Source organism: Zeus faber (genome assembly GCF_960531495.2).
Source record: "Zeus faber genome assembly, chromosome: 15".
Lineage (NCBI taxonomy): Eukaryota > Metazoa > Chordata > Actinopteri > Zeiformes > Zeidae > Zeus > Zeus faber.
In genome coordinates, this window is record NC_137194.1 from 30489641 (window position 1) to 30505208 (window position 15568).

Below are 15568 nucleotides of genomic sequence, written 5' to 3' on the forward strand. Positions count from 1 at the left end.
ACACTGTGATATCCCTACTCTTTCCTGATTTTGACCCTTGCCTGAACTGTCTTCGAATTTTGGAATGTGGACTTTGGCTTGGCTAGCGCTTGGATAGCGTTCGGCTAACGCTAGCTAGCCTGTTAGCCACGCATATTGCTAACTATGCCGGCATCGATGCCTACCTCCACGGATTGTGGGAACTGCTTGCGCCTGGTCGACAGACTAAGCGCTCGAGAGAAGTTGGTCTTCAAAGACATCCACAGCCTGCATGAGGACGTGAAGAAGAAGGATGAACTGTTTGTGCGTCAAACCTCCGTCGCTAGCGCTCAGGCTAAGCACATCTCCTGCTCCATGTCCTCTGCTGTGATCGGACCGGACTTAGACTCCACTCTCCCATGGCCCGGATCCATCCTCACTGCAGGTGAGTCGGATCCATCTGACGCTCCGCCGGCTGTGATAGAGGAGCCATGGCCCAAGTCCCGGACCTGTTCCACCCCAGAGCCTTTGGCCCTGGCGGTGAGCCGTGGCCGGCGTTGCATGCGCTCTTTGCGCAGCTCTATGCCGGAGATTCTCCGACTGGAGAACAGATTCCAAGCACTGGAGCCCACAGTCGATGCCAGAGGTATGCAGGAATTCCCTCCTTTGGGGGGCGGGGCTCACAGTCCACCGTAGCATCGAGGGGACCAAGACGGTCTCTGCCGCCAGACTATCCATCGCCTGCCCCGGCCTCCGCTCCCGAGCCAGTGGGTGGTTGCTCTGCCGCCGCGGCCCCCGCTGTTTAACACAGAGCGCCGCCTCTGCCCATCGGGGCCGCCTCGCGGCCACTGACTTGGACCGCTGCCTGCGCCGCCTCCGGGAGGACGATGCTCTCCTGGCTCGGCTGCTGCTGTCCCTTGGAACTCCTCTGCTGCGGGACCTCCATCCATACTCATTGCCAACTCCACCATGGTTCGACACATCACCCTGCCTGCGGCTAAAACCATCTGCTACCCGGGTGCCCTCGCCGGTATATAGACTCAAGAATCCCACAGCTGCTGGATCGAAACCCGCCTGCCTCCACTGTTCTCATCCACGTCGGAACCAACGATGTCAGGAACAAACAATCGGAGACACTTAGAGAAGACTTTACCAAGTTTATTGACAGTCTTCTACAGTCGGACTGCCGGTTCATCGTCTCCGGCCCGCTGCCGTGTCCCAGCTTTGGAGACGTAAAATTCACAAAAATCTTCTGTCCGCTGCTGATGTTTGGTGAGTCCGATCCACTCTGACATTAATGACTGTCACTCTGCTCTACAATTTCCTGTACTTATAAATCATAGACCGAAATTATGTAACTTTCCTGTAACATACAGGAATCTAAACAATTTACTACCGGTTCGGACTCAAACTCTCAGTACCCCGCAAAACCATGCACCCAGAACAATAAAAATGTCTCTATTAAACGTAAGGTCACTAACTAACAAGTCATTTTTAGTTAATGAGCTTATAAGTACTCATAACCTGGATTTCGCTCTATTAACTGAGACCTGGCTGGATAGAAATGGCTCAGTCGCACTCGTTGAGACAGCACCTCCTAATTTCAAATTCATCAGAACCACTAGAGCTGACCAGAGAGGCGGTGGAATAGCTGCTGTCTTCTCTAATAGTTATAGCTGCAAGGAAATCCTCCTCGTAGAATTCACGACTTTTGAACACCTTGTTATATCTATAAACTGCAGTGCCCCAATGTTAATCATCGCTGTCTATCGGCCACCAAAATCAAAATGTGGCTTTCTTGCTGAATTCTCTGAGCTACTGTCCAAGGTCTCCACTGATTATGATTGTGTAATTATCTCAGATGATTTTAATATTCATGTTGACAATCAAACAGACCCAGATGCTCAACACTTCATTAGTTATTAGAGACATTTGACCTCACTCAGCACGTTTCTGGACCCACCCACAATAGGGGGCATACTCTGGACTTAGTCATATCAAAAGGACTAAATATCACTGTACCCTATGTCATGGATGTTGCTTTTTCAGATCACTATTGCATTTTCTTTGACGTGTCTGCTCTTCCTGTACAACAGAGGGGTACCCGAACAATTAAAAAAACATTAACAATAGAATTGTAAATGATTTACCGCTGTTCAAGGCATCATCAACTGGGGATCATGTGAACAACTTTAACTGCAAAATACAAAATATCATTGATAAGATTGCACCTGTTAAAACTAAAAACATAGAGAAACAAAAAGCCCCCTGGAGAAATGGAGCAGTTATTAGGCAGCTTAAGAGAGGGTGTCACCAGGTTCATCATGAAATTTACAAGGATAGACTCAATCGATACAATATAGAAATTAAGCAGGCCAGACAGTCTTTCTTCTCTAAAATCATTAATGAAAACCTCAACAATAGTGAAGTGCTCTTCTTCACTGTTGATCGACTTATTAATCCACCATCTGTAACCCCGTCAGAGATGCTCTCCACTGAAAAATGTGAGGAGTTTGTTACATTCTTCAGTAACAAAATTATAGCTATCAGACAGAATATTAGTGCCTCAACACCCAGAAATGAACCCTTCATTTCCCTAGTAATATGACTGCTGCCATGTCTCATTTCGTCCCCTTAGACATGAAAAGACTAGACGATATTGTTGGTCAGCTCAGGTCCTCCACCTGCTGGACCCCCTCCCTACCATATTTTTTAAAACAGTTGTTAACTGCCGAGCACATGAGGTATTAGAACTTTTAAACAGCTCTCTTCAATCAGGTATATTCCCTGCATCATTTAAAACAGCTGTCATTAAACGTCTCGTGAAGAAGAGCAATCTCGATGCAACAGTTATTGCCAACTGCAGGCCCATTTCCAACCTGCCGTTGGAAATGGGCCGTTTGCAAGACTACTGTCTTGCAAACGGCAACCATTGGTTAGAGTACATCCTGGTTCTTAGCACCAGAGTAGGGCTAATATCCCTGAAGATGACAACAGTATCCTTTTAACTGCAAGTAGTCTTGCGTTTGCAAGACTACTGTCTCCTGACGCCATAAACCATGGCAAAACAATGAAAGACCAATTGCCCTTAACAATGGCAAATATAAAAGGAACTAATTTCTTATTTCTGTTCATTGATTTTTTTTGTTTGTTTTTTTGTTGAAGTTATTCATCTCCGATTAAACAGTTTACCTTCAGCTTAACAACTATCTAACCTCAAACAGCCTTTTAGACACCGATCAATCTGGCTTTCGACCTCACCATAGCATAGAAACAGCACTTATTAAAGTTCTGAACGATCAACACATAAACACTGATGCAAAAAAATGATCTGTTCTAATGCTCCTGGATCTCAGTGCTGCCTTTGACACTGTTGACCATCAGATTTTATTAGCGAGATTACAAAAATGGCTTGGCCTATTTGGCCCGGTTCTAAATTGGTTCAAAACCTACCTACAGGACAGGCAGTTCTTCGTGTCCATTGGAGATTGTGTCAAACAAAGTGGATATTGTATGTGGAGTACCCCAAGGTTCGATTCTGGGACCATTATTGTTTAACCTCTATATGCTTCCACTGGCACATATTGTAAAGAAACACAAAATAAATTACCATAATTATGCAGATGATTCACAACTTTCTTATCCCTATCTCCTGATGACCTACTCCCCATACACTCCCTCACTCAGTGTATTAAAGATATTAATGTATCGATGTCAAAGAACTTTTTACAACTGAACAAAGACAAAACAGAAATACTCATCTTTGGTGCAAAGGTTTAAAGACAGAAAATTGCAGCTCATCTTAGTTCTCTGTCCCTGGAGAGCAAAAATGAAGCCAAAACTCTCGGTGTAATCCTAGACGGTGATCTAAATTTTAAGAGCCATATAAATGAAATCACAAAATCAGCCTTCTACCATCTAAAAAACATTTCAAAATTAAGAGGCTTCCTGTCAAAAGCAGACTCTGAAAAATTTATCCATGCATTTATAACGAGTAGATTGGACTACTGTAATGGCCTATTCACCGGCCTCCCAAAATCAGATGTGCAGTGGCTACAGCTAATCCAAAATGCGGTTGCACACGTTCTCACTGGGACAAAAAAGTGTGAACATATCACACCTGTTCTTAGATCTCTACATTGGCTCCCCGTCAAAACTAGAATTGATTTTAAAATTCTGCTACTTGGATATAAAGCTAGAAATGGCCTTGCACCTCAGTATATAAAATAAGTGGTAATTATACACAAACCAGCAAGAACTCTCAGGTCCACAGGCAGTGGTCTTTTAACTATCCCTCGTACCAACTCTAAAGGAGGAGAAGCTGCTTTCTGTATCTATGCCCAAATAAATGGAACACTCTACCTAGGGACCTGAGAGAGGCCCCCACACTGAATACTTTTAAAAGCAGGTTAAAAACCTTGCTGTTCACTACAGACTATGACTGACTGACGTCTGTCTGTCTGGTGCTGTGGCTGCTGCTAACCTTATACCTAAACTTAACCCTCACTTACCTTATGGCTAAAATTAAGCATCTCTAACCCTATACCCTAACTTAAACACCTCTAACCTTATACCTAAACTTAACCGTCTCTAACCTGAGTGACTTCTCCGGTTCCGGTGAGAGCTACCACTTCTGGTTCCGGTGACTTCTTTGCGTGTGCGTTGCTGTTGTCTTTTTTTGCTGTTGTTTTTTGTTGCTGCTGCTGGAGTTGATGTTGCTTCTGCTGCTGTTGTTTTGTGGCTGCTGCTGCTACTGCTGCTATTTCTGTTGCTGTTGTTGTAGTTTCTGTAGTAGTTGTAGTAGTAGTTTCTGTTTCTGAGGTCAGAATTCAAAACTTGACCCGTAATTTAAGGACGCTAATTAAAGGACCGTGACTGGATTAAGATGAGACGGTGCACAGAGTTGAAATTCCCGTTTCCGGTGAGGGCTACCATTTCCGGTTCCGGTGACGTCTTTGCTCTGCGTTACCTCGTTGAGACGAGATGGTACACACTGTTGACTCAATACAGATGAGGAGATTTCTGCTTCCGGTGAGAGCTACCACTTTCGGTTCCGGTGACGTCTTCGCTTGTGCGCTGTTGCTGCTACTATTGCCGCTGCTGTTTTCTGTTGCTGCTATTGTTTCTGCTGGTATTGTAGTTGCTGCTGCTAACCTTATATCTAAAGTTAACCATCCACCGTGACTGGATTTAGATGAGATGGTGCACACAGTTGAAATCTCAGTGTCTAGTGAGGGCTGCAACTTCCGGTTCCGGTGACGTCTTTGCTTGTGTGCTGTCGCTGGTGTTTTTGCTGCTGTTATTGTTGCTGCTGGTACAGTAGCTGCTAGTGTTGTCAATGCTGCTGGTGGGGTTGTTGGTGATGCTAACCTTATACCTCAACTGGTGTTGTCGTTGCCGCTGCTAACCTTAAACCTAAGCTTAACCATCTCTGACCTTATTCCTTAACCTAATCATCTCGAACATTATACCTAAACATAACAATCCCGAGAGTTATACCTAAACTTAACCATCTCTAACCTTATACCCTAATTTAAATATCTCTAACTTTGTACCTCAACTCAACATCTCTAACATCCCTAACTTGAGTGACTTTTCCGGTTCCGGTGAGAGCTACCACTTCCGGTTCCGGTGAGGCCTTTGCATGTGCGTTGCTGTTGTTGCTCCTGCTTGGTTTTGCTGTTGTTGCTGCTGGTGTTGATGTTGCTGCTATTTTTGTTGCTGTGGTTGTTTCTGTTGTGATATTACACTTAGAGGATCATAAGAAGGGTGTGTTTTCAGAGAGAGTGAGTCAAAAGGATCTCCCTCCCGAGGTCTGTTTGGAAATTTGACCCATAACTTAGGGACGCTAATTAAAGGACCATGACTGGATTAAAATGACATGGTGCACACAGTTAAAATTTCCGATTCCGGTGAGGGCTACCACTTCCGGTTACGGTGACGTCTTTGCTGTGCTTTACTTTGTTGAGATGAGATGGTACACACTGTTGACTCAATACAGATGAGGAGATTTCTGGTTCCGGTGAAAGCTACCACTTCGGTCCCGGTGACGTCTTCGCTCGTGTGCTGTTGCTGTTGTTGCTGCTGTTGTCTGCTGCTGGTATTGACACTGCTGGTGTTGTTGTTGCTGCTGGTGCTGTTATTGGTGCCGCTAGTCTTATACCTTAACTGGTGTTGTCGTTGCTGCTGCAAACCTTATACCTAAACTTAACTCTTGCTTACCTTATACCTCAACTTAACGTAACCTTATACCTTGACATAACCATCTCTAACCTGAGTGACCTTTCCAGTTCCGGTGAGAGCTACCACTTCCGATTCCAGTGGCATGTATGTTGCTTGTGTTGTTGCTGCTGCTGGTGTCGATGTTGCTGCTGCCGTTGTTGTTGTTTCTGTGGCTGTTGTTGCTGCTGTTATTGTTTTCTGTTGCTGTTGCTGCCACTGTGGTTGGAGTCGCTTTTATTGTTGTTTTTGTTGCCTTTGTTGTTGCTGTTGTTTCAGGGGCATTCTTTTGTAATGACCGGCTGACAACTACATTCTCGCTTTCTTTTTTGTATTTCTTTGTAAAGCGCATTATGTTGCCCTGGTATGAAATGCGCTCTATAAATAAAGTGTGACTTGACTTGACTTGCTGGGATTATATGGAATACTTTTTTCCACCATAGTAGTGAACACATTATTGAATTGATCAAGGACATATTTTTGGATTCTTTCACCAGTTGTTTCTGTGGAAAGATTAATCATCACCATGCAGCCTACATCTGGAAGTTGCTTCACACAATGTAGCCCACAACACTTAAGACAAGAGATTTCCTTATGATTGTGTGTGAAAATTTGACCGGAACTCAAATCCTCACTAATGTCCTGCGGTGTATACTGGACATTAGGGCAAATGTGGATTCTGAGGTTAGACCAGTTGAGAACCATTGGTTAGAGTACATCCTGGTTCTTAGCACCAGAGTAGGGCTAATATCCCTGAAGATGACAACAGTATCCTTTTAACTGCAAGTAGTCTTGCAAACGCAAGACTACTTGCAGTCTACTGTAGTCTACTGTAGTCTACAGACTACTGTCTCCTGACGCCATAAACCATGGCACAACAATGAAAGACCAATTGCACTTAACAATGGCAAATATAAAAGGAACTAATTTCTTATTTCTGTTCATTGCTTTTTTTTGTTCGTTTTTTTTGTTGAAGTTATTCATCTCCGATTAATTTAATTCACAGATTCAACTAATGCATGTCCCTTGTATTTTAACATTTCTTCATTCATTTTATTGTTTTGTTTTTTCCTGTATTATTCGAATGGCATTTATTTATTAGGTCACAGTTTGATTCTTAACGTGCTGTGCGATGCCTTTTATACAAATAGGAATCAGGCACACATAAGAGGATTCTTGTCCTGCTAATACTTCCTTGAATTTGGGAAGAAGTATCTTCTGATGTCTATTTTACAGGGACCCATCAAGTCATGAACTAGACCTGCCTGGTCTTGATTTGTGCTACTGTTTAAAACCAGTTTTGCTGAGATTTCTGCTAAATAGCCATTCGCACCTGTTAGCAAAAACCAAAACACATTGTGTTTCTATCACTGACTCATTTAGACAATCTTTAACTGCTCTATTCCCACATTTTTTATTGTATGCGATACCGCTTCTGTTGTATATGAAATGCAGGGTAGTTAGAGACCAGTGCAAATATGCTTAAGTTAACGTTGTTAAGTGTCTGGGAAACCCAGTAAAAGTCCTGTTGTTTGATCTATGCTGCTATAAGTGGGGAAACAGATCATAGTTGATCCGTACGGATCGCGCCTCATGGTTTAGCATGCATGTGAACTGCAAAATTTAACAATCATAGTGGAATAAAGTTTTACTGCCGCTTTTATTTTTAAATAATAATTCCCTAAATCTTGATGCAGGGTTGCAGTAAAAAGAAGATGGACAAGACAAGATGCGTGCTGTGTTTTAATCTGAAGCGCAATGATTTGTTTACAGGTACATCACACTATATGTCGTGCTACTTTACCACATGTCATGAATGAGCTGCTGTATATCACCACTATGCGTCTGCGCGTCCGCCATATTGGAGCGGTCAGGATCTGTGAGCTACCAAATGCAATGTGTACTGAGAGATGCAGACTTCTTTCCAAAATTAACTGCAAGTCGATTACTTCTGAACCAATTTTCATAAAATGTGGTTTGTTATAAATGTGAGAAATTCAACATGATAGTGGTTACTTATTGGAATTAAATTCAGTTACTTGGGATCTAATCATATTTTTTCATTCACTACCGTGTTTAAAGGAAGAAGGTATCATGTGTGTCTCATATTGCACTTTAATTTAACATTTGAGTATTGAATATTTTTTATATTTCATATACACTGGGGCAGTGGCTCAGGAGGTAGAGCGGAAGATTGCCGGTTCAATACCTGACTCCTCCGGGTAGCATGTGGATGTGTCCTTGAGCAAGACACTTAACCCCCTAACTGCTCTCTGGGCGCCGCTATATGGCAGCCCTACTGCTCCTAGATACATCAGTTAGTCAGATGGGTTCAATGCATAGAAATGCCTCAGTAGTTGTACTCTGTGCAATGACAATTAGTTGGATCTAATCTGATATTTTAAAGCTTTTATTTAAACATTGGACATCTTCAATGCTGTTTTCATTTAAGAACATGGGCAAAATTTCCTTGCTTTAAGTGTTTTACAGAATGAATGGAAAGCAAAGTTATATTTGTCTCCCTTTATATATTTTTTTGCTGATTGAAAATAATCTGATCCGTGACTCAAAGCTGTGATACAATCTGAACCGTGGGTTTTGTGATCCGTTGCACCCCTATTTGCTATGGCCTAAAAGACAAACACCTGGAGGTATCCTATATCACATACAGGTACTCCTCACTTAACGACCTACCTGTTTAACGACCAGCTCTCCGACCAGTCGGTATTGAGCACTGCGTAAAATACCGCAGCGTTGCACGCTGCCTCGCAGCATCTCAGCGTCAAGCATCTAATCTCATCAAGGTTCTCAGTCTCAGTCTCGTTCCTGCAGTCAGTATACACTACACTAGCATTCGCAATCCGCATACCCCCTTACCGTGAAATAACACGGGTCATCGCTTATGGACCAATTTGCTTACGACCTGGTCCTAGGAACAGAACTCGTTAAGTGATGAGTACCTGTATACACTGATCAGCCACAACAATAAAACCACTACTAATAACCACTTATATTGTGTAGCTTCCCCACGTGCCGCCAAAACGGCTCAGACCTGTCGAGGAACGGACTCCACAAGACCTACATATATACATATAGCAAGTCCAAATTATGTTTGGACCCTGTAATGTCTGGAAATTATTCGATGGATATCCTGTATGCCCATGTGGTTGCCACCATCAGACACAGTTTAATGTGGTTTAGAACAATGTATTTACATTCTTCTGAAAGAAGAGAAACTCTCATTTTAGATTCAGAAATTGAAAATGGCATCCAGATAATTTCTGTTGATGTAAAATATTACCCAAAACCTTTACTTCTAGTGAGCATTCAACAAGCCTGTTTTCCTTGGTTGGGCATGGGGGTGGATACTGACATTACCTGTAATGGAGTTCTAGCTGCAACGCTGCCCGGTTGGCACCTGTTTTGGAGGGCTGTAGGATGCAGCTGAAGACATTTTGCTTCTCCTTCCTGTTGCTAAGCCCGGTGCATCGCGCGTCATATGCCAGGAGGGAGTGAGAGACTAAGTTGACTGATTTTGAGCCATTGGAGTGACTCTCATAAAGCAGCTTAGACTTCATGAAATCAAACCTGGGTTAGAGGAAAAGAAGGATGTATGTTATTTGGCTAACCAACACCTTTTCTTACCAAACCCTTTCTATTGGGGTTGATTCCATTAAATTGTAAATATGGGTGTGTGTGCAGAACATGTCAATAGCACGTTTAGAACATTTTTCATATTACTGCAATTGTTTCCAGATGTTTAAAAAAAGTCGGAATCGGGTACAGGGGAGAACTTCTTTCACGTCATAATCTTTGGCTTGTAAGTCAAATGTCAAATGAATCATGGTCATTTATAAAATGACATGCAACAATGACCAACAGGAAGCTACAGCATTTAAACAAAGATGTGTTAAATGCTGTTCCCAAGGACATTGTTGTCACAGAAATACGTCAGATACGCAGAACCCAAGAGATAAAGATACACATTTCAATCCACAATTTAGGACCAGTTACAGATTGTACCTGCAAGGATTAATTACATTAGAAGAAAAAAAAAATCAACCTGGCCAAGGAGAGTTTCTGCCCAGTGGCTTTGGAGCTGTCCAGAAGTTCCAAACTTACATCCATCATATCCACCAGGAAAGACAGGCAGGTGTACACGTCTCCACTTAGCACGGTCTAACGGGCAAATCGAGAGAAGGATCTTTTAACAAGAAAAGGATATATCGCAACACAAGAAAGATAAGGAATGGGAGAATGTCATGGTCAAACAGAAGACAAGAGAGAATAAGGGGGGAAAAAACATTTGGACAGGGCAAGCCTGTCGTCTTTGCGGGGCCCTCACATAAGTGCTGGGGTCCTGCAGGTTGTAGGGCCTGAGGAACTCCTCGACGGGCTCCCCCAGGTTATTCTCCAGGAGCCCTCGAATCAGCTGGTAGTGCTCCAGATCCAGTGAGCAGTGCATGGAGGACAGGTTCCCGTGGATGGACATGTCGGGTACAACGTGGCTCAACTCCCTGGTAAAGAGACCAATAACATGGCATAATAACAGCATCCAGTGTTAGTACAAAGTTATATTAGGAAAAACCGGTGTTTCAATTTCAATTTGACTGACTGTTCCTTTTGACTTATTCATGATTACTTAATGATGAAATGTAAGAAATTTTTTTTTCTGCTTTTTTTTTTTTTTTTTTTTAAAGCTCCCCCAAGTAAGGCCTCAGGTGATCTTTTTCCTACTGATCCAGACCTGCCAACCTTGGGAAAATATTTTGAGTACCACAACAGTGTAAAAGGGAGTCTCCATGGCGTTAAAAGTTACCGCAGCTAAATGACTCCATCCGTTATTCACACCGTAGCCATCTCCTAACGATGCTCATCACATCGGATGCGAGATGCTACGGACTAATTATATAAACTAATTCTTCTCGTTAGGATATACCCCTTGAAATAGATCATCTAGTAAAGTTACTGAACAGTGTAGTTCTCTTGGCTGATGCCCATTTATGATTTTTTACAAGTCTGACCTGCTGATTCCGATTTTTCGCAGCCATTCCCAAAAGTAAGAATGCCGCAGCCTAATTTGAAATCTAAAAATCTTCTGCGGCCCAATGACGAGATATAAGATACGATCTGGATGAAAAATAGGTCAGATAAATGAACACGTAATTTAAATCCCATGGCTTTGTTTTATTAGTTCTGAATAGTTAACATTTAATCATAAATATTTTGTGGTAATTTCAAACTTAATTACAAAATTGAAAATTAAAAACATTTTTATTGTAAATGACCTCTTGTGGCCCACCTGCAGTACCTTCACGGCCCCCACATTGGGAAACACTGACCTAGAGAGTATAGGTAGACACCCTGGTTCCCCTCTTCTAGAGGAACAGTAGACAATGGCAATGGTCGTCTGTGACTTCATTGTGGATTCCTTCATTAATTCCCTCCGTAATCGTCATTGTTACACTTGGCCATGACAATAAAGGCAATGTGCAATGCTGAATATGCCTTCCATCTTAAGACTTCATTAATTTATCAACTTAACATTTTATGAACGGAAGTAATCTTACATTAAAATAAATGCATCTTTAAATGATACTTCAATTATTGGGAAAACAAAAAACAAGCGGCTCACTTGTCAAGGTTGCGTTCCACTTTGAGTTTGAGGCGACAGCGCTCCTTGAGCAGATTTTCCCCAGTGCGGCAGACGGCGTAGGAAGGGAAGACCAGGTCAGGGGAATCTGGGGGTTGCTTCCCGCTGCTGTCCCATGGTTGATGGGGCAGACGCTCGGCCGCAAAAATATCCATCTCCTGCAGGTCCAGGGCAATGCAATCCAAGAGGCACACGTGCTTTTCTGAAACACAACGTAGCAGCAGTCATGACACTAAAAATTATTTTAAGTGGGACACAAGAATTTACGCTTAGCACCGACAACACAGTTTACTGCGGTGAGATAAATTTGTTGTTTCCCCACCCATTCTCAACATACCCTCATTCCCAAATACCCCTTTCACACTGCACCAAAAACCCGGTAACACCCGCTAACATCCGGAAATTGTCACCAGTGGGAAAGGAAAAACCCGGGTCTCAGTCCCATGTCAAATGACCCGGCAATAGACCCAGGTTTTAATCGGCTCCACCTCCGATCGGCTCTGATGTGAACAGGACACCCGGGTTGACCCACTAGTTTTAGCCCCTTTACCTGTGCAAAGGGTATTTACAATGGCGCATTAATAGACAGAAATATCCGTGTCATTCCATATCCCATTTAGAATCCAAAATCAAAATCATCATCACCACTGGCACCTGCTTTGAATACACCCCAGCACCCTCCTGGTTGCATCCCTCTCCTTTTCTTCCTCATTTACTGCCATAACTATGACAGGAAGAGGCCACGTGCCAAATTGCTGTTCCAGTTTTTCTGGACCTATTTAACTCTGGTTTTTCGATGTTGTTGTCCGATATTTATGTTTTTCCATGTACATGTTGTTGTTTGGTTCTATGTTTATTTGTCTCACCCGTGGTGATTCCTCCTCCCTCTGGAGTAGTGATTAGTTGGTTATAGACCCAAACATGGGTCTATAACCAACATAAAATAGTTCACCAAAGAGGGGGGTTGGTGGCGGTTCTGTAGAACAAAAAACGGGGCTCTTGTCATCCTACAGGTTGTCCACAGGACAGAGTTATTGCAGCAGTTCTTGACGATTTAAGAATTAATAAAGAGTTGCATTGCAGGTTGAGAACTTGAACTCCATTTGCTGACTAACTCTGTCCTAGATGCAATAGCATACAACAACTCTGTGTTGTATGCCCAGCATGCTGACAGCACAGGCTAATAAAAAAATGTAATAAAATAAATTTTAAAATCTGAATTTATTGACTTTATTCCGCATAGGGGACTGGAAATGTTGAGTATGGGGATCACACTGCGTCTGGTCTGATCCCACAGAAGAGCTACTGTGGCACAAATTGCTGAAGAGGTTAATGGCGGCTATGATAGGAAGGTGTCAGAACACACGGTGCATCGCAACTTGCTGCGTAGCCGCAGACTGGTCAGAGCGCTCATGCTGACCCCTGTCCAATGCCGAAAGTGCCTACAATGGGCACGTGAGTGTCAGAATTGGATCATGGAGCAATGGAAGAAGATGGCCTGGTCTGATGAATCACATATACATATATACAGTTTATATGTGTGTGTGTGTGTGTGTGTGTGTGTGTGTGTGTGTGTGTGTGTGTGTGTGTGTGTGTGTGTGTGTGTATATATATATATATATATACACACACAGTATATGTATGTATATATATATATATATGTATGTATGTTTACATAAACAGACGTGGACAAATTTGTTGGTACCCTTCGATGAAAAAAGAACCCACAATTTTCTCTGAAATAACTTGAAACTCACAAAAGTAATTGGCATCCATCATTGTTTATTCCATATTTAATAGAAACCAGACTTTGCTTTAGATTTTTGATTCAACAGAAAATTTTACATAATAAAACAAATGAAAATGGCATGAAAAAAAATGATGGGACCCTTAAAATAATATGTTGTTGCACAACCTTTAGAGGCAATCACTGCAATCGAGCAATTTCTGTAGCTCTCAATGAGACTTCTGCACCTGTCAACATGTAATTTGGCCCACTCTTCCTGAGCAAACTGCCCTAGCTGTCTCAGGTCTGAAGGGTGCCTTCATCAGACTGCATGTTTCAGCTTTTTCCAAAGATGTTCAATCGGTTTCAGATCAGGGCTCATAGAAGGCCGCATCAGAATAGTCCAATGTTTTGTTCTTATCTATTCTTGGGTGCTTTTAGCTGTGTGTTTTGGGTCATTATCCTGTTGGACGACCCATGCCCTGCGACTGAGATGGAGCTCTCTGACACTGGGCAGTAGGTTTCGCTCCAAAATGCCTTGATGTTCTTGAGATTTCATTGTGTCCTGCACAGATTCAAGGCACCGCGTGCCAGACGCAGCAAAGCAGCCCCAAAACATAACCGAGCCTCCTCTATGTTTCACAGTAGGTATGGTGTTCTTTTCTTTGAAAGCTAATTTTTTCGTATGTGAACATAGCGCTGATGTGACTTGCCAAAAAACTCCAGTTTTGACTCATCTGTCCAAAGGACATTCTACCAGAAGCATTGTGGCTTGTCAATATGCATTTTAGCAAATTCCAGTCTGGCTTTTTTATGTTTTTCTTTCAAAAGTGGAGTTCTCCTGGGTATTCTTCCATGGAGCCCACTGTCACTCAAAAAGCGACGGATGGTACGATCAGACACTTATGTACCTTGACCTAGGAGTTCAGCTTGTACCTCTTTGGAAGTTGTCCTTGGCTCTTTTTCTACCATTTGCACTATCCTTCTGTTCAATCTGGGGTCGATTTTCCACTTGCAGCCGCATCCAGGGAGGTTGGCTACAGTACCATGGACCTTAAAGTTCTTAATAATATTTGCAACTGTAGTCACAGGAACATCAAGCTGCTTGGAAATGGTCTTATAGCCTTTACCTTTAACATGCTTGTCTATAATTGTCTTTCTGAACTCCTTAGACAACTCTCTCCTTTGCTTTCTCTGGTCTATGTTCAGTGTGATGCACACCATGATACCAAACAGCAGAGTGACTACTTTTCTCAATTTAAATAGGCTGAATGACTGATAATAAGATTGAAGACATGTGTTATACCAACTAAAGAAAATAGTTAGTTTGAAATATCAATATAATCCAATTATTTATAATATTTTCTGAGGGGTACCAACAAATCTGTCCAGGCCATTTTTGAATATAATTGATCTCTTTAGCAATAATTTATCTCTTTTCACAGTTTCTTTGCTTTACTCTATGACATACCAAAAGCATGCAGGTATACATGAGAAAATTGGTTTTAATTTCATCACTTTTCAGGAGGAATGAAGCATCGTTTCAATGAGCTATAAGGGTACAAACAAATTTGTCCACGTCTGTGTGTGTATATACTGTATACTGTACACACACACACACACACTATATATACTGTACACACACACACGCACGCACGCACGCACGTCGAATTTGCAATTTGGACACACGACCTGTGTTATATTAATAAATTTTGAATAAAAAAGCGAACAGCGAGCAGCTCTGTGCAGCTGGGGTGCTTTGTGACATCATCATCCAATATGTGAAGCACGAGACGCACGCATGGATAGCAACTAACATGAGGCCAAGGAAGCGCTAGAGATGCAAGCCGAGCGCGGGGCGTGTGACCTTCAACCTCACACACGCACCCAAGAGGACACTCGTGCGCGGTGAGCGGAGCCCCTGTCAGTCCACATAAATGCGACTCAATGACTGAAGAAACCCTGACTCGACTGATCGGAGTTCTAATATGCCTACTTTTTCACATTGTATG

At 42.5% G+C, this 15568-nt stretch overlaps 1 protein-coding gene across 1 annotated transcript in view; it reads right to left on the bottom strand.

Annotated features, from left to right (window-relative positions):
• Nucleotides 1–15568, bottom strand: part of vps13d (vacuolar protein sorting 13 homolog D) — a gene marked incomplete at its 5' end in the record, with an annotated part of 162155 nt that overhangs the window by 87340 nt on the left and 59247 nt on the right. The window contains 4 exons of the mRNA XM_080015368.1: nt 9556–9765; nt 10241–10356; nt 10523–10694; nt 11813–12032. Coding sequence (XP_079871494.1) covers nt 9556–9765; nt 10241–10356; nt 10523–10694; nt 11813–12032 — 718 coding nt within the window. The remainder of the gene's footprint in view (nt 1–9555; nt 9766–10240; nt 10357–10522; nt 10695–11812; nt 12033–15568) is intronic.